At 38.9% G+C, this 27,047-nt stretch overlaps 1 protein-coding gene across 7 annotated transcripts in view; it reads right to left on the bottom strand.

Annotated features, from left to right (window-relative positions):
* The window catches only part of lama2 (laminin, alpha 2), a 129,230-nt gene that overhangs the window by 90,933 nt on the left and 11,250 nt on the right, over positions 1 to 27,047 (bottom strand). For all 7 annotated transcript variants that reach the window (XM_026341336.1, XM_026341341.1, XM_026341339.1 and 4 more), the window contains exons 2-10: positions 14,985 to 15,155; positions 13,428 to 13,540; positions 6,770 to 6,821; positions 5,426 to 5,616; positions 3,744 to 3,923; positions 3,269 to 3,358; positions 1,674 to 1,791; positions 421 to 599; positions 232 to 331 (exon numbers count right to left, since the gene is read on the bottom strand). In XM_026341336.1, coding sequence (XP_026197121.1) covers positions 232 to 331; positions 421 to 599; positions 1,674 to 1,791; positions 3,269 to 3,358; positions 3,744 to 3,923; positions 5,426 to 5,616; positions 6,770 to 6,821; positions 13,428 to 13,540; positions 14,985 to 15,155 — 1,194 coding nt within the window. The remainder of the gene's footprint in view (positions 1 to 231; positions 332 to 420; positions 600 to 1,673; positions 1,792 to 3,268; positions 3,359 to 3,743; positions 3,924 to 5,425; positions 5,617 to 6,769; positions 6,822 to 13,427; positions 13,541 to 14,984; positions 15,156 to 27,047) is intronic.

Raw genomic sequence — 27,047 nt, 5'->3', positions numbered from 1 at the left:
AAAAAACAATAGTGCCACTAAAACAGAATGGTTTTTCCTTTGAAGTGACTGCACCTAAAACAGCTTCACGTTCTAGAGAAATAAAATGATCTCTAATATAAATAATAGAAGCTTCTGTACATGATCCTGAAATAACCCCAAACCTTGCTTCACTGTATTTCACAGTACAAGGAAGGTCTGGAATTGTTTGTTCTTCAACACATGAAGCGAAAAAGAAGTATATGTACATACTGGATGTCGCCTGGCTTGAATCTGCAACACATGATTGGCTGACAGAACCATGGGGGTCACAGTCACAGGGAATGCATGGGTACTCGTCGTCAGCACTAAACTGGGAAAAATATTTTAAGCACAGTTTTAATTTGCTTGATCATGATCAATTCCAGATAAGGTGCAGAGTTGCATCCATATTTAACAAACCTCAGTGGGTCTGTAGTATCCAGCAATGCAGCTCTGACAATTGATGCCTGCTGTATTTTCACGGCAACCAATGCAAACTCCACCCCCTCTGTACTTGTAGTGGGTGTCCAGGCTGAGGGATAAGTCTGCCACCGTCTGATTGAAGTAGCACTCATCTGCTTTGCCATGGCAGTTACACTCTGAAGACAAACACACACAAACGTTGGTACTGCAGTAGAATCTTTCTCCATCCAAGTACCACATGAACTAAACAGGACTTCTTTTAATCTATTATAAAAGTAAGACACTATCCTACAGTCCACACAGTGACCACAAGCTACTTGTTACTTGTAGAAATGTTATATTTACTTAGTTTGTCCATTTCTGGAAGGTAGAAAGTGGACAACCTGGCATTAGTCCTGTTTCCTACTCAACACAAATGGATAGTCTTCAGGGGTTTGAAGAGAAACTAAGATTTCAACTTCTTCTCTAGATCAAGTCGTCTTCTCTAACAGTTGTAACTTCAGGCCATGATGGATAAGGGCGAGCTTTTATTTAGACAACCTCGCCTTCACGGCTCAATTCCCGAGGGTGTTTCACATATCCTGTTGAATCAATACTTTTCGACTGTTGTCGGAAGACGATGCTGCTCTAGACAATCCCAGCACTCGTGCAATTTGATTTAGGACATAATTTAAAGGAAAGCTCAAAAGGTAGCAGCAAAACCAGCATTTCTTCTGGGTTTCTGTTGTACTACCACACACGGGTCCTGTCCTGAATGGACCGACTGTCATGATTGTGCCAGGCGGGACCTTTAACAGCTCATCACCTTAGCCATGATGTGTCAGTATCAAGGCAGAAGAAGCAGTTATCGGGCCACTCAGAAACAGGTGTAGCTAGAAATAAAATGAAGATTACATGTAATAACCCTAGTTTTATGATGACAGATGGAGGTCCTTAACCTCATTGCTCTGTTGATACATAGTTGATGAAGGTTAATGCATACAAAGGTGAGTTTTGATGGTTTTATACAGTCATACGGTACTTTAAAGACTGACCCCAGTTGGCTGGCAGCAGTGTCAGCTTTAGTGGGCTGCCCTAAAGCCTCTCCGCATAAACAGTAGGTGTGCTGTCCTAATAATACATGTAATAAACATCCTAAATATAGCACCTTAAAAGTTTTATAAGGAGCAATTTGTTTTTCTGGTTGTTGGACTGCTGTTCCCCACGTAGGTAGTCGTGTGTAATTTAAGCATGTAATTTGTTGTTCTTACTTTCACAGACATGTCGAGTGAGGAAGGTTCCTGCCATCCAGGGCTGCTGGTGGTAACCAGGGCAACAACGATCGCAGCTTTCTCCACATGTGTTGTGTTCACATTCACAGCTAAACCTCTACAAACGCACACATACGTTCACATACAAATACAAGAACATAGACATTCATGATGTTGATCTTAGTTTCACAGATTTGCCAATTAAACTGAAAAGAGAAACTGTGTTTGAATAAATTGATTTTTTTTTATTAGCGAAAAGTTAACGGCAATGGTAGCCATCGTTTGTGGTGTCTCCTCCACAGTTTGTCTGGTTTCTCATAAACCAGACACACCTACAGTCACCGTGCTGTCAGGTACATGCACGCCTATCAAAAGCTTATCAAACAACACATTAGAATCAATTTCAACAAAAGGACTATGATCTCTATCCAGCTTTACAGTGAGTACTAAATATATGTGGCATTACTTTCCCAGGAGAGAAATAAATTCAAACTAAACAGCTAATGTAGTACTGTATGTAGCAGGAAACCCGCCAGCATTGAGGTTCAGTAATTCAATTTAGGACTTTCTGTGAATTGTCTGATGGGCAGAGTGTGCCAGATTTAACTGAGAGTATAGAGGTACAGTGGTGAGGTAAGAGCCAAGTTTGGATTTGTTGGTACAAGCCAATTTTCAAGCCCCTTTTTTCAGAGACAAAATGCTACAACTTTGGCTTCAGGCTGCTTTTGTTGCTGAACATGCATCATAACAGAGGATCTGTAGGTGATCATCAACAAATCCTCTGACAGGTTTTCACTTTTGTGCTTTCTGAATGTTTGACTGTAAGAGCTAAATACCATGCAAGATGCAGTATGACGTCTAAAGACATACAGGACAATAATGAAGAATGGACTTAATAAACTACCATACCACCTAAAACTAACTGGATTCTCAGCACTAAAATGTTTTGCAATGTAAGGAATCCAATGACATGAAGAAGGTTCTGGTTATAACTATAACAATTTACAATGTATTTGGGAAAACAATGAATACAATAAGTCAGCCAATAAACAAATGCTCAAAGTTTTCTTTTGCTTAAGACAAATTAAATCTGCACGTTAGATGTGGAAAGTAGAGTGAGAAAAAGAAACTGGAGCTCTTTGCACATCTGTGACATCACATACTGTCAATGAAATTATCACCAAGGGACCAAACAGGGTGTCACATCCAAGTTCGACCTCATGGTTGAGCCTCAGGATATGTAAAGGACAAAATACTGTGTGTGTGTGTGTTAGTGTGTGGAAATAGAAAAAGATCAGGTGTCTGGTATTAAACACTCCTCTGTTTGAAGTGACATGGGAGACAACGTTTCTCTGTGTCACCTGTGTCCCCTGCAGACACACACACACACACACACACACACACACACACACACACACACACACACACACACACACACACACACACACACACACACAGGTTTGATATAAGGCTGTAGATAAAAAGCTGGTGCCTGAGGGTGCTCTTTGCTCCTGTTCAATAGTATGGAGGAGCTCCATTTCCTTTGTGGTATTGTTAACCGGACTGAGAGAGAGACAGAGCGTTAGGTATTTTACCTTTGTAGCGGTGTTGAGAGGACAGGCTTTGGCGTGACCGTAGCAGATACACATCCCTCCAACGGAGATGTCCTTAATAGAATAGTAGTACTAAAGAGAGAGAGAGACAGTAAAGTGCAAGTGGCAGAATATGTGTAATGAGTGCTGGAGTTTTAATGAGCATATTAGCAGATTAAGAGGCTTTATTAGCGCAACAACAGCCTCACTTAACTGGAAAAAGCAAGTCCTGACCTATCAAATGGTTTCTCTAAATCAACAGTTCCAGCTACACACTTTATTATAAAAACTAATGTAGTCCATTTGATTCTAGTTTAATTTAAGTTTTGTTTTGCTAGTTACAAGAAAACAGACTCCTAACTGGATAAACTTTTTTTTCGAGTTTGCCTACATTTGAATGTAATAGGAAAAATTCTGAACAGAGCAGCAAAATTGTGCGCGTGAGTGTGTTTGTGTGTGTGTGTGTGTTAAGCCTCACTCGTCTCGTCACAATAGGATCGATTTCTTTGGGGTCGTGCACCGTCAAAGTCATGAGGTCGGCGTTCAGCGTCCTGATTCGCTGAAACACCAGCCTGATGTAGCGGGCAGAGGTGAAGTTGAGCAGGGTCGGGGAAGGGTCATCTGCACTGGGACGACCATTGATCAAAGACGTATGGATCTATACAGAGAGGCAGATGAATACTGACATGTAACAACAGCGACGAACTAAGACACACATGGAACACATCATCTTCTCTTAAGCAGAGGATCTGCAGCAACATCACTTCAACACGTCTGTGTCCAGTGAAGGTCTTATACAATGTTGGGCATTTAAAATTTAAGTACAGTAGGTGAACTACACTTGTTTATACAGGTTGTTAGAACAAGCTGCACAGATAAAGTGGCTTACTACACTGAAGCCATTTACATTAACATCAAGCTGAAGTAAGATAAAAAATTATGTATTCATCTTCATGATAGTAATTATTGTTGTTACTGAACAATAATCATTGGTTAACAAATAAAAGGTTTACACACAGTTTAGGTTTTTATTATACAGACCACAGACTGTTACTTTAAATGCTCCTACAGGTTTACATTCAACATCCAATGTTAATATGATATTTAAATGTTACCACTGACTTTTACATTACCTTAATTCTTTATTTTTATTCTTCTTTTACAAGCTAACACCAAGACACATACTTGGCTAATAACAGATTCTGGAGATAATCTTACAGACTTGGCCAATACTTATATATAATGTATAATTATAAACTGTATGTATATCAAAGAAACATGCCTACCTTTAATGTAGAAAAAATATAATTAAGCATTAATTTATATTCTGTATCACCAATAATCATCAAGCAGCCAAATAATGAGGAGTGTGAGGTTCTGTCTGCCTGCATGGCTGACTGTCCATCTGTCCGTCTCACTAATGTGGCCAAAAGCAACATTTGGCATCTGCAAAAAAGCCTTACAGAGTGGGCTGACCGTGTGTGTGTGTGTGTGTGTGTGTGTGTGTGTATCTCAAGGGGGAACACTTGATGGGTGCAAGCTGCACACTTGGAAGTAACGAAGGAGACGATTGTGTGTGTGTGTGTGTGTGTGTGTGTGTGTGTGTGTGTGTGTGTGTGTGCACACGTGTGTGATGAGTGGTGGGGTGACATTGTGAATGTGTGTGCGATGCTGTGACACATCGCCTACGACTCATTATGGTTTCACTGTGATCAGACGGCTTGGGAGCTGTCAACCACACACACACACTCTCAGACACAGACACACACACACACACACTCAGACACCTCCGTCGTTACTTGCAGCTCTTGACATCTCCCAGCTCTCACCCCCTCTAATGCTCCCCCGCAGGACACAGACACATACAGTCCAAACACACAAGAAGGCAATGTGGGTGTGTGCATGGGCATACACACCAGCACGCGTGTAAAGCGTGCACATATTCAGAGAACCATCTACAATTAGACGCCTGTGCGGGAGATGTGGATGTGTGATTAGTCAAAAGACACCATGAATCGGAAAACCCAAAAAGTCAAAAATATTTGCACCTTTATATTTGCAGCTATGAACTTTGAGAAACATAGAAAGCACATTGCAGAAGTGAAGAAGTGTGCAGAATTTCACTGGCAGTGTACCAGTGTCTGAAGCTAAAGGCAATACCTCTCCATTCTCCAAAGGGTGAATCTTTGAATAAAAAGATGTGCAGATGACTTCATCATCTCTGGTGTAAGATGGAGGTCCTGTGCGTGGATTAAGGTTGAATCGTGTCAGGCATTCTGTGTCTGTGATGGCGTAGTACTGCCAGGGTTCAAAGGTAACGCCATCTATCGAACGCTCCAAGATCCAGTTACCTGCACACATAAATATTCATGAAGAAAATAATGATAATATCCATCAAACTTGTGGTGTGGGCAGGAGAAATGATCAATGGAAGATAATGATGGACATCCAAGGCAGGGTTAAGGTCAACTACTTAAAATACATGGAAAATTGGCAGAACGTGTGCATCTAGGGGCAAACGGTGATATTCCAATGTCTGAATTGATTGAATATAAACAGAGTCCAGTTAATGGAAAACTAAATAAGCAAATTACATGTCACTGGATTGAGTACATATAAACTATAGTAATACTAGTGTATAACTATGAAATACTAAAACTTAACATGCTCCGAAAGATATTTAATGTGTAGAGGTGCTGCCAAAGGTTTATGTTAGCCAAACTCATTGAAGAGCCTGGCAGCAGTGCAGAGATATTCCCTTTTAAATCCTTCAAGGGAGCCAAACATTCGCTCTCAAGTGGTTTTATGTTGTGTTAGAGTTGTCTGCCAGTCAACACTTTCGTGCTAGGACTAGTTTATCCATGTGTAAATCAATTAAATCTTTCTTGTGCATAATCAAACCGATCAACAAGATTGAACACAGTTCTATTAATGAGTTAATCTTGTGCGCTTCTTTCTAACATGACAAACAAAAGAGCTACTCTGATATTTTATGACATTTTGGAGGCATCTCATTGATTTTTTTATAACATTTACAGTTGAATTTATTGTGCAACACTTTTTACACAATTTCATAACTGCTTCCTGTAAAAAAATAAAACTCTTAAAGGCTAATGGCTGTTAGTTTATTAGAAGTGTGTGCACCTACAGTTCACACGCGTTGAAGGAAGATGCCCACTTAAGGGAGAAATACAATAACTAGAACACAAAGTTATTATGATTGTTGATGTTTGGGATGTTAAATGTCATCTGCACATTTAGAGCACTCATAGCACAACTACAGTAAAGTGTGTTTTATTGAATCTTAATCTTTCGCATGAATTGTGGATTCTTTGTGGGAAGACCGTGTGCTATAATTACCGTTTACCTAATCAAAAAGCTGAAAAATGTCTGTAGATTGGACTTTAAACACATAGTATTTGCTTGACAGTATAATCAAAGCTGAATTGTTAATATTCAAAACCGTTTGTGGTTGTCCAAACAATTATAAAGCAGTGTACTAACCCGGTCGAGGAGAGTTGGCTGCCTTTACAATCACATAGGCGATCTGGAAAATCTGGAAAACAGAAAGAAAATGTAAGCAAGAACACACAAGTACCAGTGGAAACAAAGTCGATTTGAGTTTTAATCTGTTTTTACAGCAGGAACATTTAAAAGCATGTGTCAAAAAATTTACTTTTACTAGTAGTACCCTTTGTTTTGTTGGAATCTATCATTATACATTAAGTAATAAAGGCAGGGTTAAATAGAGGTTTTAGCGTATGTATTAACATAACATACTGAAATAACCAATTAGACAGTTTAGACTGTCTTTCATTCAGTTTGATCACAAATTAGATTGACAGCCACACAGACACGTTGACAGGTACAACCATTGGATGTAGGTCAAATGCTAAGTCCCTGTCTCCTCACCACAACATCTTTCACCCCATCCTTTCTCTTGGTGAGCCTCTAGCTTTCTTCTCGTGATGTGGGAAGCAGTGTCACATTGCAGCAATTAGAATAGGGTGAAGCCAAAGAGTGAGTGTATGTGTGTGTGATTGTGTGTGTGTGTATTTCAGAGTAACCTTATAGCAGTCATTCAAACCACCTACAAAGAGTCACTGTTACCTGTAGACACACAGAGGACGGGGTGGTGTATGTCGGTTTTGTGCGTGTATGTGTGTGAGAGAGCTCCCAGCGGTAGCTTGTAATTCAGTGACAGCTTTGGGACAGCTAGGCAGCTCCAGCAGCTAAACATAGATGAATATAGCTAACTAATGCAGTGTGTGTGTGTGTGTGTGTGTGTGTGTGTGTGTGTGTGTGTGTGTAAGGCTGCAGTGTGTCATACACTATCTTTTGATCAGATATGGATCTGACGAGGGATTTTTCCTTTACACAGCATCAACAAATAAACACACCAATAACTGTCCTATCAGAAATCACATAGCTGCTATGTAAATGGTAATATTGCATTTGTGACATTTAATGTCAGATGGGCCAAGTTTGTAGTAAGTTCACGTCGTAAACAAATCATATTATCAGCCCTCTGTGTGAAATTTAATTGGTTAGATTCTCCTTTTCTTTTACACTGCAGATTTTGCAATTGAGCACAAACTTTAGGCTTAAACCACTGTAGCAGCAGTTTAACCAGGTTTCATTAATATTACCTTATTAATGCAAGGTATAAAGAACCAAACAGGAATATTACACTATATGACACCTTCTATTATTATAATCGAATGAATGGAATCAAATCAACTCGAGAGGAGCATCAGAAAAGGTCTTTTATTTTATTTTTATTTTTTTATTTTATTGTCATTAAGTATACTGAGGAACAGATCAGACCATGCAGCATCTACATGTTCTGTAGTTAACTACCTGATTAGCCTACAAACCGGCATTGATCGCGGCTGGAATAGCTTAATAGCAACTGTTTAGCTGTATATAGCAGTACCATTAGCCTGTGACAGAACAGTGACATCACTAAATGTCAGAGTTTCAAATGGGATGATCAGATTGACTATGTGCAATGAAGTTCTGTCTATAGAGAAAACAAATCCACGCCAACTGGACGAGCACTAACAGGGGGTGCGGTCAGGAAACCACACGCATCAAATGTTAATTCCTCTTATCTCAAAGGGGAGTATGTGACATTTTCAGCAAGCTCAAAAATGTTCTGTTGTTTTGGACTCAAGTGTAATGAGTAAAGTAAAAAAAAATCTGTGACTCATTTATCTTCAAATTACAAAGTCTACTTTATTTTTCCACTTATGAATAATTCTGCAATTCTAAAATAAACTTCTGTCTCAAATAACTTATTATATATCATTATTTTTGTATTTCATATTTCTTCAGACTGAGGTGTTATGAGGGAATAATTTGCCTTCACTTCTTTGCAGTCACAGTTTCTAAGGGCTACATACAGTAATTGCATCCATCTCCAGATATGGTACATGCCTCATATTTTTACATTTCAAGTGATTTTAATATTATTTCACATCAATGTTATTTGCCACAGAGTTGCCGGGCATTTTATCACACCCATCTTACATATTTGATAGGAAGTGGTCATGACATGCCAGGGAATGGCTGTTGGCACATATCTCAGCATAACAGCCAAATGAGCAATTAAAATGTTTATTTTAATGCTCAATCAGTCCGGTTAAGCCCTGTGTCCAGTATGGATTGGTTGCCTACAATTACATAGACTGAAGAATCCATTTTGCCTCAGCGTGATTTGGACACGCAGTGACAGCGGTTGTACTGAACAGCTGGTGTTTACAGGCCTTTCACATTGAAACGTGTTAAAACCTCTCTGGACTGATAAACTGGCATCAAACTCCACTTCCAGTTAGCACTCCAACCAATTACAGGCACATAAAAAGACACAAAATGCTAAAGTGGTGCAAGGTCTGAATGAGACAGCAACATTTAAAAGCAGTGACATAAAAAAAACTAAAATTAAATGTTTGGTGTTTTGGGCAAAACATAAAACACACAGACACACAGACACAGGTGGATATGACATAATGGCAACAGATCTTGTACAGACTCATTAAAATTTATAGTCACTTCAGATAAAAATGTCTTAACATCTCACTGGACTAATAAAGTAGCATTTGGCCCCAGTCTAGTGTGAATCATCCAGTGTCTCTGACTGCCAAACTTAGTGCAGGAAAACAATGAGCTGATATTCAATAGGGCCATGCAGTCATCTCATCATAGGATGGTTCAGGTTTTCCACTGAGCTGCCACTAAAAACCTTTTAAATGTTCCATGTTGCTATATTCTGAATGACAGTAAATGCACTGGAATAGTGTAGAGTGCATCATTTAACCAAAAGATGGGAAAATAATTAGAATTATTGTGTTTGTTGCATTGGCTTCAACAGTAAAGAGGCTGCAGTGGAGTTTAGTGCATGCAGAGAATGGCCTGTGGATAGAAACTGAGAAATGGTGTGCAACAGTCAATTGAAATCTATTCTCTTTAAGTCTGCTACTCTGTGTGATCTGCCCAAAACACCCTTTCACACATAAATAAGAAAAAGCAAACACACACACACACACACACACACACACACAGAGACTTGGTCGTAATATAGCCTTAAGCTTTTTAAATAGGCTTTCGTCTGCACAAAACACCAGATGTTGCAATCACTCCCACATTCTTGCTTTGGCCTGAGCTACTGTCCAACCTTACACCAACAAAGTTTCATTGGGTACAGCAGATGTTACATTTGCTGTAACTTCTCTCTGTTATGAATTAAGATACAATTCTGCTGCTAAAAGCTCTGACCATGTGTCTAAATACAATATACAGAAATAAATATTTTTAAAAATTAGAAAAAGATTTTATCATCCATATAGTCGATGTTAAATGTGACATTTCCTATGATCATTTACAATAAGAAATCACACCAAAACCTCTCCCTATAAATAGTGTCATTTTTTGTAAGCATACACTATGTATATTATAATTTCATAATTACAGTATAGGTATTAGAGACTCAGTTGTTATGAGGACTGATTGTCGACAGTGGTAACAGGATCTCTGTGTGTATTTGTGTTTGTGCAAAGTAGAGTTGAAAGCACATTGATTGACAGCCTCGTTCAGGACGCTGCCAGGTTTTCCTCCCACTCCCAGCAGAGTAGCGCTGGTACAGTACATTATCGGACAATGTCAATCAACTGCATTATCCTATTAACTGCAATTTAACCAGATCCCATCTGAAAGACTGTTGCCGTGCTAAAACAACGTTACCTCGTGGTAAATTAGTCTTAATCTATATGCATTCTAATGTCTAAGCCTTGGAAAGTATAGTTTATACTGTTGTGTGTGTATAATAATAGCTCAATAAAAAAAATTAAAGGTTAAAAATTATTTAAACCTATAAATAAAAACTCCAAAACTTCATGCTCTCACAAAATCAGCACTTATCCTCAAGTCTCAAGGACTTTTAATGAAGGTGTTAGTGAATCTGCACGAACAATTCCAATTCAAGAATTCATCTAAAAATGAAGAACATATAGACATCAACTTCTCGCTCTCTATAAAACACACACACACACACCAGCAGTAGCAGATGTGGAGCCTCAACTCCCACGCTTTCTCATTATTTAGTCTTTCCGTCCAGGGAGCCTCAATAATGACAAGAAAGGAAATGAGGGTGGTGATGTCACAGGCGATAACCCCACTCGCGTTCCCTCTCTCTCACACACACACACACTGTCATTTTCTGACTAAGATGACTCTGGTCGCAAGGGAAATTCAAATGGAGGGTAAATAGATTTTCATACACACTGAACGCCAACTGAAGGATGCACACGTTCACACACTGACATAAATGGTAGTGATATAGTCCAACATGCTCTCATCCCACTTAGCGTCTCTCTCTGACTTTTTCTTATAATTGTAGCCTTGAGCGTTGATCGGCGACACTAAAGGACACGACACGAGAATCAGTATCTGTCGCTCCCTGACTGAGAACGAGATGTATAGTCAGTCACTCCAAATCAGTGCGAGGTTGGTCTATTTCGTGGACCAGTACGGTATTGATTGAAGTAGGAAGACGGAGACGTGTTGAGAACAAAAGGTCTGCACTTGTTTCTGGCGCTCAACATCCCTACAACACATTACTTCTTTATTGCATGCCACACTTACTTTACTTGCCATAAACGCAATCTTTTCATAACAGGCAGATATTGCAGGCGTGTAAAAGTGTCAAATTGATAAAAAGGCTGAAACTGCAAATGAATTTTTCATATTTGCAGTATGAAGATGGATATAAATATAAGGAATTATATAGTGACTGTATTATGTGAGTAACATATTGAATATTTTATTCCTCAGAAGTTGTTTAGAGTCCTCTAAATTCTAACAGCCTAAATTTACCTCTCGCCTCCTGCGTGTGATTTGTATAACTCATGATCAGGTTCTCTGATTGGCTGAAGGTGTGCTCCAACCCAAGCAGAAAGCACAATATTTTTAAAATGTGCTCTGTCCAAACTTTTGCACAAGGTTACTGTAAAGCCCTTCGTTCATTTCTCCATCAAATTGGTGATATTCCACTTGTTCTAGAAAAAAAAAAAGATTCATTTGTGTTGGTCTTTTACATTATTCATGAGTAAAACAAAAAATATGACATGGGGGGAAAAAACAAACAGACAGGCACTTATTCAAATGGAAACTATAACAATTACAGTTTCATAGTAAGATAGACAGCTTTTGCACTAAAATAAATACACATAATACAGAGCTATGAACATGTCAAACAGACATTATGTGAAGATGACTGTAGGTCAACACTGAGAAAAAGTCCATGATATTAAAAAGCTTTTAAAGATACTTGTGGTAAATGGCCCACGTGGCCACCTGTCAGTTCAACATTTTATTTTCATTTTGCTGCACATTTCTATTAAGCTTCCACTGAGTATGAGGGGAAAAAAATAAATGTGTACATGTCACCTGCTCTTAACACTGTTAATGTCAGAAATGAGTGAGTGTGTGGTTGTGTTAGGTTTTATGAGACCACTTAAAAGGTGAAATACAGGTGCACGTGTATTTTTATTTGTATTTAATTACCCAAGCTTTTGTTTCTTTGATGTTTTGTGGTCAAATTTAATTTTGTGCCTGTCACATAAGGCACATCAAATTAACTTTTCATGACCTAAAGTCTCAGATCGTTTTTATTTTCATCCCATCTACTGTACGTAATTATAATCTGAGAGTGTAATCTGTCTAAACTAGACACTCTAAATCAGCTCATGCCAGTACACAACCTCTCAATCACCAATATCATTGCCAAGCCAAACAGAAACCTATTATTTAAAGCGTGAGACTCATACTCGTGGAATGATTGATCGCAAATTTGATTTAACTAATTCAAGTAATAGCAAAACTTAATTTAATCTTAAAGAGCTGCACACTGTAACTTTAAATTATTAACTAACAGCACTTCAGTTGTTTGTCTCCAACAAAGATCTGTAAGCTCTACACCACTTGACATGTGCGGGTTTAGAGTATACTGTGTAGGTCTATACAGGGAGTAAACTCACCACCTTCCTCAGAAGCAGGCAGCTGTCAGGTATATGGTCCATTAAGGTTATTTTAACATTGACTGCCACTGATTTCCTTTTTGTCAGGATGTTGCTCTCGCCACCATTGAACCATCATCATCGAGTTCAACTGAACTTTATTAAGCAGCTCGTCCTTTTGAAGTTTTGTCACTTCACTAAGACTCAAATGCAACACTTTTAATGACATAACAGGAGTAATGCAAATACAGAGAAGAAACAGTTAAATAGGTAAACACTGCCCACTAGTCCAACAGTGAGTGTGGCTGGTTGATATACTGAGGCTGACTGCAGGGAACGAGCTGCAGGTAAGTAAGTGGGCGGAGCAGCGTGGGCCAGGTGGAATTGGAGGGGAAATAGAACAAAAGACGTGTCAGGAGCTGAGTGAGTGACCAGACAAAATGAGGAGATGTGAGATGAATGTGACTGAACTAAAATAATGAAGCATGAAGCAGAACAGTGACAGCTTTCAACAGTCGCCCTGTGTCAGTTCGGGTTTCCTCACTGAACACTTTCCACAGCTACAGAGTTTTTACTAAGTAGACACATTTTGGAAGGAGTATCAGTTTAAGTGTGGGTAAAGCCTGCCGGAAATGAGGTGCTTGTACCTGTTTCAAGTCCAGCGTGATGGTCACATAGTGATACTCCATTCCATTTTGTATGGATGGACTTTGCCACCACTGGTTGGTCCCATCTATGGCATATTCAATGGGATGTCGCTCTGTATATGTACACACACACACAGAGAAAGAGAGACAGCAGCATGTTAGTTGTTGTATTCGATTAAAGTCTTAAATATCTGAACATCATTTTAAGCATGAAAACATTTTGTTGTTCTAACTAAAACGTTCCTCTACGCGTTTCCAAGATTCTGGCATTTCAACCACTAAAACCCTCGATTTCAAAACATTTTCTACATATTAAAAAAAGCATAACAGATTTCAACGACAGTAAAAATGTCATCCTATTTGCAGAATCAGTCAGGGTTAAATAACTTTTTGCCAGCTGAAAACTAATCATACATGCAGTAATTATCTGCCCTTACAGTACCTTAAGTTAAATCCAGGGCAGTGTAAAAAGACATTCTAAATTTAGTATGGCCAAGGTGACTATGCAGCATCTAATATGTATTCTGTGTGTGCAGGGGTGTTGTGTAGCTTTTATTGTCATTTTTGGGAGAATACTTTTAAGAGAAAACCTGACTGACAGCCGTCAATCATCTGGCTGCTTATATGTGACATTTCTGTTAAAAACCATGGCAACTATCACGACCAAAGACTGCTTTGGAAAACTTTCCTTTCCCTGTTTCCTTCTTAAACATCATCACCTTCCCATCTCCTCTTTATTATTTACATTTCCTCATTAAGCCAATAAATGAGAACATATTTATTTTTTCCACTGTAAATACATAAAGGATGTACAAAATAATAAATCCAACAAGAATGTGTTTTTCAATAAACCCAGAAATCAGCCCAGAATCAAACTGTTAACAAGCAATGTGAACTGGTTTTTGTAATGTTTGGAAACAAACGTATTCTGTTTGTTTCCTGTGTTTCCAATAGTGAGAGGAGAAAATATTAATGACTGTAATTTCTGTCTATTAAATATGGAACCAAAAAATTATAATTATTGCATTACCTGCACTTTAGGATAGTATGACATAAAGATTTGAAGCTGAGGAAGACTCCAAAGTTCCATTCGGTCTTCATACCGAGCTTTCTTTCCACCTTTCTATTATTTTCTCTCAACTTGGTTGACAAGTTGATCAATTAATTAACTATGCTAAGTAACTGACTGGATTTAATGGCTGACTAACTGGACACGTAGTGACTACAGGGTTCTGCTGACCTAATGATCACTGATTATTAGTTAATGACTGGTTCACTGACTGAGTGACAGGTTGAGCCGCTAACTGACTCAATGACTGACAAAAGTGTCTTGTTCGCTGTTTGAATTATGATGGCAGCTTAATTTCGCATTGTCGTCTTGTCACTTTGCAATTGATTCCTCATTTCATTTGGTAATTATCACTTCAGACGAAATGATTGGTTAACATCTGGCCAATTGGGCTCTAATTAACTAATCTAGCGTGATTAATTACTCTAATCACTGTGCCATGTCTTGTGTGTGTGTGTGTGTGTGTGTGTGTGTGTGTGAATCCTCACCAAGTGGCTTTGTGCTCCTTTGGTCGCAGGTTTGACACTGAGGGTGTTTAACAGGTTGGCCTGGTACATGTTCCACCAGTTTACAGAACATCTCTGGACCCATCGAACCACAGGTAGCATTAGCTGTTATATCTGCCATGGACGCCAGGTTCAGCACTGCCGGAAAGAGTCCTGGGAAGAAATCACACAGGCTGACAATTAACAAAAAACAGCTGTAAGTACTGATGTCTGCTACACATTAAAGATGCAGCATCTTTTCTCTTCCTGGAGTGCACAAAAAACAGTCTTTCAATTCTTTAAAATTTACTAAACATTACAAATATGCACACACAATAAAACACACACAGAAATTATAGCTCTTAATAGTACAGTCAGATCATCATGAGTCACAGGTTCAGAGCAGTTCATGAGGTCAGGCCGTCTTTCTTCTTCAGAGCAAAAGCTTTTCAATTGCCAAATGCTACAATGGGTGATTATTAAGATCACCTAGCACACCCTGCTTTGCATAAAGGTTTTTCATCATTAAAACTGTCACTTTCTCTGTGTAGTCTTGTTCACAAAGAGCCAGCAAATGCTATATCTGTTGTACCGAGGTTATGACTAATTAGCCTGGAACATGAGGAGGAGGGCAGGTGTTTTATATCGTCCAAGTTAGTTAATCCTGGTGTATTTTTGGTACAGTCTGATGCAGTTAACATCATTTACCCCTCACAGATAGTGAGAGCTGTGTTCAGTGCATTTTTGGTTAAAAGAAGCATACAGAGAACATTTTTGGCCAGCCATCAACTGTGCAGCCGACTCTGAGCGATGTAATGCTACAATATCAAACAGCTGTTAATTTGCATTATGTTGCTCAGACTTTCTTTTGATTTCCTCGCCATGAATATTTTCACTGCTGGGGTCACAGAATGTAAACCAAGAGAACAATACATTATTAAAACACACTCATAATCACAGAATCTTCACAGAAAGTTGGTCAAAGGAAAAAAAAACTATTAAAAGCATCCCATAGCCTAAACTAATATTCAAATAGCTGGTTTTGTTCAGTCAACAGCTCAAAGTTATCATAGAAGACTAAGAAAAACAGTTAACAGTGACATAAACCAGATGGAGCCAATGAAGATTTTGCATTTTAGACTTTCAAAAATAAACTTAAAACATAAAATCATTCCCAATTTAATCATTACATTGTGTAAAAACACAAATGCAACATTTGACTGCACACAGTCTGTATTTTCATAGCTTGGAGGCAAACTCATCTGTGTCTGTGTTTTAAAGTACACACTTTAAAGTGAACTTAAAGTAGTGGAATTCTCAACATACACATGGTTCACATTTCCTGTCTGGGAAGAAAATGCAAACACATGAATGCACAATATTGCATCAGACATCCTAGCCCGGGTTTAGGGTCACCACTTTTTATAGTTAAACACCGTGTGCACTGATATGCAAACATAAACACAGATAGGAATAACAACAACTGTACACAGAGGAGACAGACGGAAGGAAAGACGAGATGGAAGAAGAGAAAACAATGTAAAGAAAAAAAAAAGAGGAATTAAACAGTCACTTTGTGTGTGTGTGTCCACACAAGTCCAGCTGTTTGGCCAGATGTCGGTGCTGATGAACTGTGAAGAACATCTGAGACACGCAAAGTCTCTCTGTGACACGTGTAAATATTCTCACACAGATACTCATATCATAACACACTTAGTCAAAACCACAAGCCTAGAAAAAAAACTCTACACCACTTACTGTCGGAAGCCAAGAATTTCCTAACAATGTTTTCACAAAAGCTAAGTTCTGCTTAGAGAATTCAAAAGCTTTCTTTGACGGCTTTATGGCTCAATATTTAGTTTAGACAAAACTATTTCCATGTAAATATTATAGTAAACCCAAAGTTTAATTCCCAATGTTATCTTAAAATGAAGCAGGGAGACTAAAATTCTTCTTTCAGTCCCTCGACTTTAACTTTCGAATAATGATTTAATTAATTAATTGTTGTTATTTATTATTTAGTTTATTTTTTTGTTAAGGTATTGAAATATGCTTCTAATATTGTAAACCTTTAGTGGTATTGTTACCTACTATCAAATTTCTGGTGTTTTCTGTATGTCCCTCTGTATGTTTTTCAGTTAGAGCCCCCAAACTAAATAAACTCGTTTGTATTATTGTTTCCTGCACCCCAACCGGTCGAGGCAGATGGCCGTCTAACTTGAGCTGGTTCTGCTGGAGGTTTCTTCCTCTAGGGGGAGTTTTTCCTCTCCACTGTTTTCCTAGTGCTTGCTCAAGTTGATCTTGTTGGGCTACATGTGTTTTTGTCTCTTTGTGAAGCACTTTGTAACATATGTTTAGAAAAGTGCTCTATAAATAAATGTGTTATTATTATTATTATTATCGCGACGTCCCTACTGACAGCAGATGAAATGATAAAACTTCAAAAGCAAAGACCAATATCTACTGGATCTGAAAATGTCTGCATCTTCATAATGATGAAATATGTTAACCACTGACTCAAATATAAAAATGATCTAAGTTAACACGAGATGCAAACTGTTTCCCTTTGATGAACACATTTTTCATGGACCTTCTCCACGCTGTTCATATCTAACTACTGCCTCCTGCTTCTGCCAGGAAATCAAGCCAACATCCTGTTTAGTACAAGGTTTGGATCCAGAACCTGGAAGAAGTCTCCAACAGATACAAATGTGTGTGACTGTGCAGTCTTTGATATTATATATGTCATTTCACCTTGATTTGAGAGAGCTAATATCTTAAACGTCCTGTGAGGGCATATTTTGATTTGCACCCCTGTGCTGTTTCAATCTAGCTTTAATCTCACACATATTCCATTTCGTTTTCCTGAGACTGTTTCCTTGTCTTAATCACAGAGGAAGCAGATTACTGCATCAGTTAAATAACATTACCCAAACCAGGTATGTCTTCCTAACACATCGCACGATGCATATCTCAAAGTACAGACACGATTGCCATTTCATTCTTCTGTCCTGTTTGAGTTTTTGTTCATGTTAGCCGTTGTCTGGTTGTTAATACAGGGTGATTTTGTCCAATCTTGACAGTAGTTAACACAAAAGATGCAGTGACAGATGCTAGAATATGTTAAACATTTAGAATAACAGCTGCAACAACTAAATGAAATAATAATGTGGGGAACATTTCAGATTTCGACCCACGCTCTATGATGACATCATATAGCTCCAAGTAGCATTCTTACTTTGACTAAAAAAAGCTCCAAAGTTAATCTCAACATAACAAAACACCCAAAATTCTGTTTAACACACTAAATAATGAAGGCAGCAGCAATGTGAACGACTGAAGTCATTTCATCTGCATTTTCTTTTTAAATATTCATGGGTACTTAGTGTCAATGCTGGCTGTCATAGCAACTTCTACTAAACATCAAAATAAGTTCTTGGGAGAATCTAAGAATGCGTTGGACTAACTTTGGTGAAACTATATATATTATTACACATAACTATACAGTTTTTCTTTTCTTGACTGTATTGTGCAACAATAAGGTGAGATAAAGACAGAGAAATGGAGAACATGGATAAACTGGGTTTAGATTTTAGATTCACTGAAACTCTACAGCTACCCCCTGATAAACACAAACACACACACACACACACACACACACTCACACACACACAGGTTCATCACCTTCCAGTCTTTTCTCTATGCTCTGATAACCATGGTAACCTACCTGTCTGTGTGTCTGTCTTAGCCTCTCTACTCTACTTATAATACTGTCAAAGTGTATAAGCAAACCAAAGCAGAAAAGCTGGGCAACGTCATTGTCATAGGAGCTGATACTCTACTAATACATCATCAGGAAATGTGTTTATTACATGACCTAGTCCATACTAAAGCCACGTAGTGAAAATGATCTCTACAACAACTGATCAAACCCCATAAAGTGCTGCTGAGTAAAAAAACAACCAAGTAAGCAGACAATGTCCTTAACACTTTGTTCTTGTTGCTGTTGCTGTTTGTACTTCACACTGAGTAATTGTGTTCTTCAGTTACATAAATAAATCAAATTAAAATATTCATTATTTATTCATCAAAGTAAGTTCTATCTGTGTTCTATCTCTATCTATCTGCACCTTCATTTGAGAAGTCACACAAATCTGCAAATATCTTAAGGAAAACATAACATTAAACCACTTACGGAGTGGCTGAACTGAATTAAAGCCATTTTTGTTCCACATATATGTAGTGATTCTAGACTGAGGATGTTCAAATATCATGCACATCAATGTAGCATTGAAAAAAGACGCCATGTAAAAGGAAAAAGGAGACGATGTCCAGGTTGATCTGATTTCCATGAGCTTAGGATGACAGCGAATGTGTTTTATTGCATAAAAGATTTTTATTATATTGTGAATAAAACTTTATTTGCTTTTTCTGTCACGGTAGAAGATGACTCTGCACTCTGTGTGTGTACGTGTGATGGATGTGTTATTGTTGAGTTTTGAGGCTAGATGTATGCTTGATGGAATAAGAAGAAGGTTGAAAAAGACAGGATCATCTCTCTCTGTAGCTCTCTCTGTTTCCCCCTCCATCCTGAATAGTTGGAGGGTGAGAGAGAAAGAGAGAGAGAGAAATGTGGAAGGAGAAAAAGATAGAAAGATTGATGGAGAGCGAGAGACGGACGGAGGGATTTTCAGAGAAAGACAGAGTGCTGTTTAAAAGGGTCATGGCCAGGCGAGGGATGAGGGATGAGACTGCGATAATCCTGTATACTTACACAGACACACACACACAGACACACACACAAACCATACATACAGACATCTGCATACAAAAGAACCTCATCATGTAATACACATGCAAAAATATAAATTCTAATATAGCTTGGACAAGTATTTCTAAATCCCGATACATGCACACATGAATATGTACAGATCTGTATCATCTACAGTAATATCTGTGTTGTTGGTTCCACATTTAGCCTCTATCATCTACTTGTCATTATCAATAAAATGCCATAAAGTATCCACATATAAACCACCCTTAGTGACTTTCCAGCCTATCAGACCATGAAACAAGGTAAACATTAATCATTCCTGAAGCCGTCCTCAGCTTTGTGAAGATCTCTCCTGGAAAACGAATCTGCTCAAATATGCTCTAAACACCTGAAATATGATTTCTCTGCTGAGGCTGAGCCAGAAAATGGGATTTTAACTATTTAACAAGGACAGAAGAATTCAATGCATGTCCCAAATTAGTTCATACAGGTGAATCAACACTGGTTGTGTCTCATCTCACACTCCCCAGATCACAACTTAATTATCTTGTTACGTGGAGATCAAACTTCTTGTTACAACCAGGAAACCGAAATTATTTTCTTGAGCTCCCAGCGACTTGCTTTTGGGATTCTGCCTCAGCATAACATAATAAAATACCAATGATCCATTTGTTTCTCCTTCAAACAACAACAATCATTGTTTTTTGGGGGAAAATTATAACAAACTGACAAGACTTGTTTCTCATCAAAGTGCTGTAATAATAACTGAGCATCGTTATGAATTAGTTATGAATCACAATATTAGCAATATCAAGTCCCGTTATCAAGAAATTAAGTTGTAATTCTGTGATAAGCATTGAACACTGATAAGGATAAATGTGGTGGCAATAAGGGTTAGGCTATTATTAATTTATTTTTATATTACCTTGCACTCTTCAGTTCAAATCTAATTATGTTGCTATCTTTTTATATCAAACTTGAGGACATTGTTCAAAGAAAATGAAAAAAAGATGTTTTCTAAAGACCATGACTATAATTACTGATAATAACTACAAACAAAATTCATAACAAGCTGGTTCAACACAATAGAACAATTACCTCAACATAGTGAGAACATGGAGTGAAGTAATGGACCAACAGAAACCATCAGTCACCATCATTTAGTCTCACAAACAGGTTTTGTTAGAGGCAGAAACGGTTTGAAAGCTACCTGACGTTTTTGGCCAGTGAACACTTTCAAATGTCGTGCAGAGGAAACGATCTGGACGGACTGGCATCGTCAGAGGCGAGACTGAACACTGTCATCAGAAACGCACTTGGACTCTTGCAACGGGAAAACCTTTTCGTCAACGTCTTCCTAAATGTCACAGTGAATTTATTAATTTTCAGGCCAATTTAAGCTAAGTGTCATCATGAATGGTTTTTACACCCACACACACCCACACACACACACACATACACACACACACTAACACACACACATATATATATATATATATATATATATGAATAAGCCTCACATTGTTGTGTCTGCCTGTCTGTGCATTTTACCTCAACAACATTATCCTTGCACAGCTTTAATGTGGATAAATATGTGCTGTTAGATTTATTGTTCTTAGATGTCTGGTATGAACATTACTCTATGCTTTTGTTTCCTTGCCTGTATCTCTGGCTTTACACGTGTTGGCCGTTCTTCTGTCGACCTCCAGGGGTTTCGGGGAAAAACTGAAATGAAAACTAAGTCAACATCCTGATCTTACTAGGACTTCCTGCCCTAGGACTCTGTGTGTTTGTGTGTGTGTGTGTGTGTGTTCCCCTCAGTAGTAGTAAATGTAAGCAGACGGTCACCGTGACTTGAAAGAGAGCAATGAAAGATTGTTATTGTGCAGAGGAACTAAAACGTGGGACTTGGATTTCTGGTTGGTCAGAAGGGTCAAGACAGCATGGCATCTCTCTTGATGATTTTGCACGACAAACACTCTCTCCCTTTCCCCTTCCCACATACCATGAGAGCTTGTTTTAATAACAATGACATGAAGACGTAGTCTGCGAGTGAAGAGTCTGTGACTGATAGAATAATATTAACTCAGATTACAAGCAACACAAACTCTGACATGCTTTCATCTATGATTCATAATTATTACAACTAGTACTAAAACCTCACTTACCACCAAGTACTCTACACGTTGATGTTTCTCCTTGTAATTGCCACCCACTTTCAGGAAATTAGAGACCCAACTGTTGCTCTTTTCCAGATGGCCACACAATCATCACATAGAAGAGATTTGTGCTTTTACGTGGGTGCCTGTGTGTGTGTGTGTGTATGTGTGCATGTTCAAATTCACCATTTTAGCGTTAAAAGTCTTAAGTTTAGAATAACTTTAGCGCTGGATGTTAAGTTGTGATGGTTAAGTTTATGCTAAAGAATGTGCTGAGAAGTATGAGAAAGGCAAATGTGCACATGTTTGTCTGTTTGTGTTTGGTTCTTTTGGCAAATGCTGTCGTCTTCCAGACACTCATAAACTTAGACTAAACAGGAAACCGCAAAGTTATAGACAGTTAATCCCTGCTTAAACACACACACACACACACACACACACACACACACACACACACACACACACACACACACACACACACACACACACACACACACACACACACACACACACACACAAAAGGTCAGTACCCTGACCTTGTCTGTTGGAGGCAACTGTGATCATTGTGCCCCAGACTGATGGCTGTCTAAACCAGAGTCTCCAGGGAGGACCTCTCTCTCTGCAGTCAAATTAATTCTGCAGACCAGAATCTAGACTAAGTTACATAACATTTATCCGTTTATACTGTAGCGATAGTTATATATATATTTAGTCATTTGACAGATGCTTTTGTCCAAAGTGACACTGACAGCACCGAAAGTGTTTCAGGGATATGGGATCACTTTGGAAACACGTGATTCCCTTTCCTACATTCTAAAAGTATTTCACAATGGTATAACCCTGGTATAACAATACAGTACAAAACGCCAACGGCATGACCAGAACATTCAGTCCACCTCACCTGTTGGACGTGGTTTAAGTGAGTTGTGAGTTGTGTTTAGAATAGATACAGTAACAAAGTCTGTCAATGGATATTAGAAAATGCTCACATCTAAAAAAAAGGAACTGAAACAGAAGACGAGATGAGCTACAGCGTGTTGAGTATATCAAAGTTCTTGCACACCTTTGTCAGCACTGGAAATGGAAAAGCAATGAGTGATGTAGAAAATGTGAAGTTGCCCACACTATGTAAAAACTTCCAAGAAATAAAAAGGGGGAAAAGGCAGAGACGTAGAAGGTTTATGCACAATAACTCTTGGATAAGTGGTTGAAGTGATTTAGCTGAGCTCAGACCAAGCAGCAGTAAATCTGTCCGGCAGAGGACCAGTTACTCTCTCTCTCTCTCTCTCACACACACACACACACACACACACACACACACACACACACACACACACACACACACACACACACACACACACACACACACACACACACAAACACACACACACAAAATGGGTCCATACCTGATGAGGCAGTGACGAGGACTTTACTAAATCATCCACAAGTACCTCAGAGACAGACATTTGAGAACAAACTCATCGGTGCTACCTTTGGTACTTATAATCCAGCATGCAGCCAAGGCCACAACGCACATTCACATACTGGTATGCAAACACACACACACACACACACACACACACACACACACACACACACACACACACACACACACACACACACACACACACACAGTGGCAATAAAAACATGCCAGTGAGCAGATTTACAGGAGAAAACAACTTGACCTCTGGCCCCAGAGAGATTTATCACTGGTAGAGGATCTAATCTTCTCGGAGCTACAGCTACTCCAGCTCACAACCATAAAACAGAACAGAACAGAACAGAACACAGCACAGAACAAACCAGAACAGAAAGGAACTGATGATAATATAATAGATTTCTTGGGAAAATCAATTTGGAGACGTATCTTAAGCTCAGTTCTTGCACTGCTGACTGCTCCTGCTTTAAGACCAAAGTGCTCCCTGGAGATAAAGTCATGGTTCACTGACTGTTCAGACATTTGGAGGATGTATGTGGCCTTTGTGGTCTAGCAAATCAAAACAGTAAAACAACTTGACCTCACATAGGCTGAAACTTTCCCAGTGTAAGTTAGCATAGCGTTTACAGAACGGTGTGGGTACCAACAGTATGAACGCCTTGGAAAGACAGTGAAATACAGAAAACAGCAAAGCTCCAGATGGGAGAGGTAACAGAGAGTCTGTTAAAAAGAACAAAATGTCTACCGGATGTTTCGCTTTCTTTCCAAATTGTTGCATGGTTGTTATGGTAACTGAAAAGGTTTTACTGCTGATATGATTTACTGATCAAAATGTTCTAATCAAAACTAATGAACCAAAACCAAAGAAAGGAAACTTTCTTTCAACATGATGATCCATGTAACCAAAATCCGACCAACGGGCTCTGTATATGTGGCTGTATTTACACATTTTGTATTTATGTAGATGAACATTGGGGGTTTGTAGGTTTGTTTGTGGGTTTTATTTCTCAGGCCAGGAAATAACACAACAGGTGGGGTCACAGAAGATTGTGGGTAATTGGAAATCCAGATGGATGTGCACAAGCTTCCAGGAAAAAACTGTTCAAGCTGCAACACTTATTATTCATCAGTCTCTTTAAATCTCTTATTCTTGTCTTTATCATATTCTCCTCTAAACGTCCACCGTGATCTCTTCCCTTGTCTCTTGGCCCTTCTCCATTCTCCATTCAGTGGACTTATGAATGACGCTGAGAGAGAAAGGAAACTCTGTGTAGTTGGCTAAGAACTAGAGTGGGTAGATCCACGGGGGCCAATCCAAAAAAATATGTACAAAAGGAACAGCCAGTAGTCATGACTAATATTCACCGTACACGCACCCACAATTCATCTCAGCTGTTTTCTCCGGGGAACAGCATCTTCACAATAGTGAGGAAAACATGGAAAGCGAGCCATCAGAGAGACTGATGGAAGCCAGAGTTGCTGCCATTAGTCTCCGTGTTGGTTCGCAGATACTGTAGCTGGCTGTGCTGCTCGGATCTTAAGATTAGCTCGAACAGTTTTACAGTCTGTTGACAGCAGACAGCGCCAACATTGTGAGAGCCGACTTCAAAAACATTGTTACAGGCCAACAAAAAATACTAAACACATTTTAGACCTTGTTCACTTGATGGCTTAATAATAATTTAGCATGCATGTTAAAAATATTTTAATTAAAACGTTTACTAATTAATTTAGGCCTTTTATATTTTTAGTTTTAGTTTATTGATGGCATTTCTGCTTTCCAGTCATTTCTAAGCCACTTTGAGTTTCTCTGACCTGTACAAATTGTGATTGAGGGGTAGATGATGTCTTGTTCTTGTCCTTAAAAGCCACATTATGCCTTAACAATTCCCAAAAGCAGATTCCCTGCTCTTTTCTCTGCACACATGAGGTCAGAAGTCGGGGTCAGCTACAGTGTAGTAACAGCAGGGGACGATACGGAAAGGCTTATTTCTTCTGGTTTGATTTGAATCCCCATTTTTAACATTCGAACACGCCATGAGAAGAAAGTGGAAGTGGAACTAATCACATTAATCGTGGCAGCCTTTCAGCAATTATTGCAATGTAGCAATTAATCATAATATTGGATACCTTCGGGTTTGACAAGTCCGAATGCCTGCAGTGAAAAGGGTCTATTCAAGATGACTTTCACGGGTTATTTTGTACCCAGAGGGGTCCTGTCCACCAGTTTGAGAACCGCTGTGTGATACTCACTATAAGGAAAAGCAACAGAAGCAGAGGAATAGCTCAGTGTGGCAGCTATAGGAAGAGCTTCTTTACTGTGTCAGTCATTATGACAGAATACCTGGCAACCAGTTCACACACACACACCGTATCTCCAACCTCTGCATGTTGAAGCTGAACCGGCTGTATTTCACTTCAGTTTTTAAATAGTATTTCAAATTCATAGCATTTTAACACACACACACACACTCAACTTTATAATTGTGAACCACACAAAACTGAATTAAAGGGAATAAAGCAAAGAATCAAGTGATTGAACTAGACGTGAGCTCGCTGGAGTTAGGAGGCTATCACACAGCATTAAATGATGCCTATGGTTTCGGAAAGAGCTGAACTACAGGTTGCTGACTCATCATTTCTGACCAGCACTGATGACTGCACATCTGCTATTAGCTGGCCCCAAGCTACCACTAACTGCTCTGGCACGGTAAACGCTCAGGTTAGATTGAGCGTAGCTGAAATGTGTGTTGGACAATACAGAACGCATTAGTGTGAGCGTGTGAGAGAGAGAGAGAGGGAGAGAGAGAGAGAGAGAGAGAGCTTAATAGACGCTGGGTCAGTGATTCATGAGAGTGGTTCATCTTTTGCATTTAACGATATTTCAATTATGATCGGAATCCAAAACCCAAAGAGTCGGGTTTGATAAGACAGAGAGAAGCAGAAGAAAGAAAGAAAGAGAAATAAAACAAAAGTGTGGATGACTCACGCATGTCTCAACGCATTGGTTTTACTACTATATCAGATCTACTGTATGGTTGATGAAATTATCCTTTACACCGAGCCTCAGATGCTCCGTCTGTACCTGCATGTGTATGTTTATGTGAGTGTGTGTGTGTGTGTGTGAAAAAGAGCAAGAGAGCTGTGTGTGCTGAAGTATATAGCATTCATTACAGTGTCGCTACAGACAAACTGCTCCCTGGATAGACATTGATTTTCACCCAATGGATCTCACTGTTAGCAAACCTAATAGCTTGGTGGGTAATGGTACATGTTATGAATGAGCCCCTACAGGCTGGAGAGGAGAGGAGAGGAGAGGAGAGGAGAGGAGAGGAGAGGAGAGGAAAGTTGATCAACAGACGAACAGAAAAGAAATCAATTGATGACAGGACGAGAAGACAAGAAAAAAGATGATGCAGCAAGAAAGAAAGATAATCAGGGGTTAAATGACAAAGAGGCGAGGAGGACTAACAGGAGGAGGGAAAAGGAATAGAGCTCAGATGTGAGTTGAAAGGGGAGCTGCTATTTACCATTACTGCTAATAGGTTTCAAAAGGAAGCAAGTCGTTAGCTAAATGGATAGGCCCTAAATGACACATTTCCATGTTAAAGGCTCATTCCGCTCATTATTGGAGCTGTGATTCCTTCATGCATCAGCTAGTACTGTAAGACGGGCACTAGTACACAAACCTGCA

Source organism: Anabas testudineus, chromosome 24 (genome assembly GCF_900324465.2).
Source record: "Anabas testudineus chromosome 24, fAnaTes1.2, whole genome shotgun sequence".
Lineage (NCBI taxonomy): Eukaryota > Metazoa > Chordata > Actinopteri > Anabantiformes > Anabantidae > Anabas > Anabas testudineus.
Note: the sequence above shows the minus strand (reverse complement) of the source record. Positions and strands in the feature narration are given on the sequence as shown.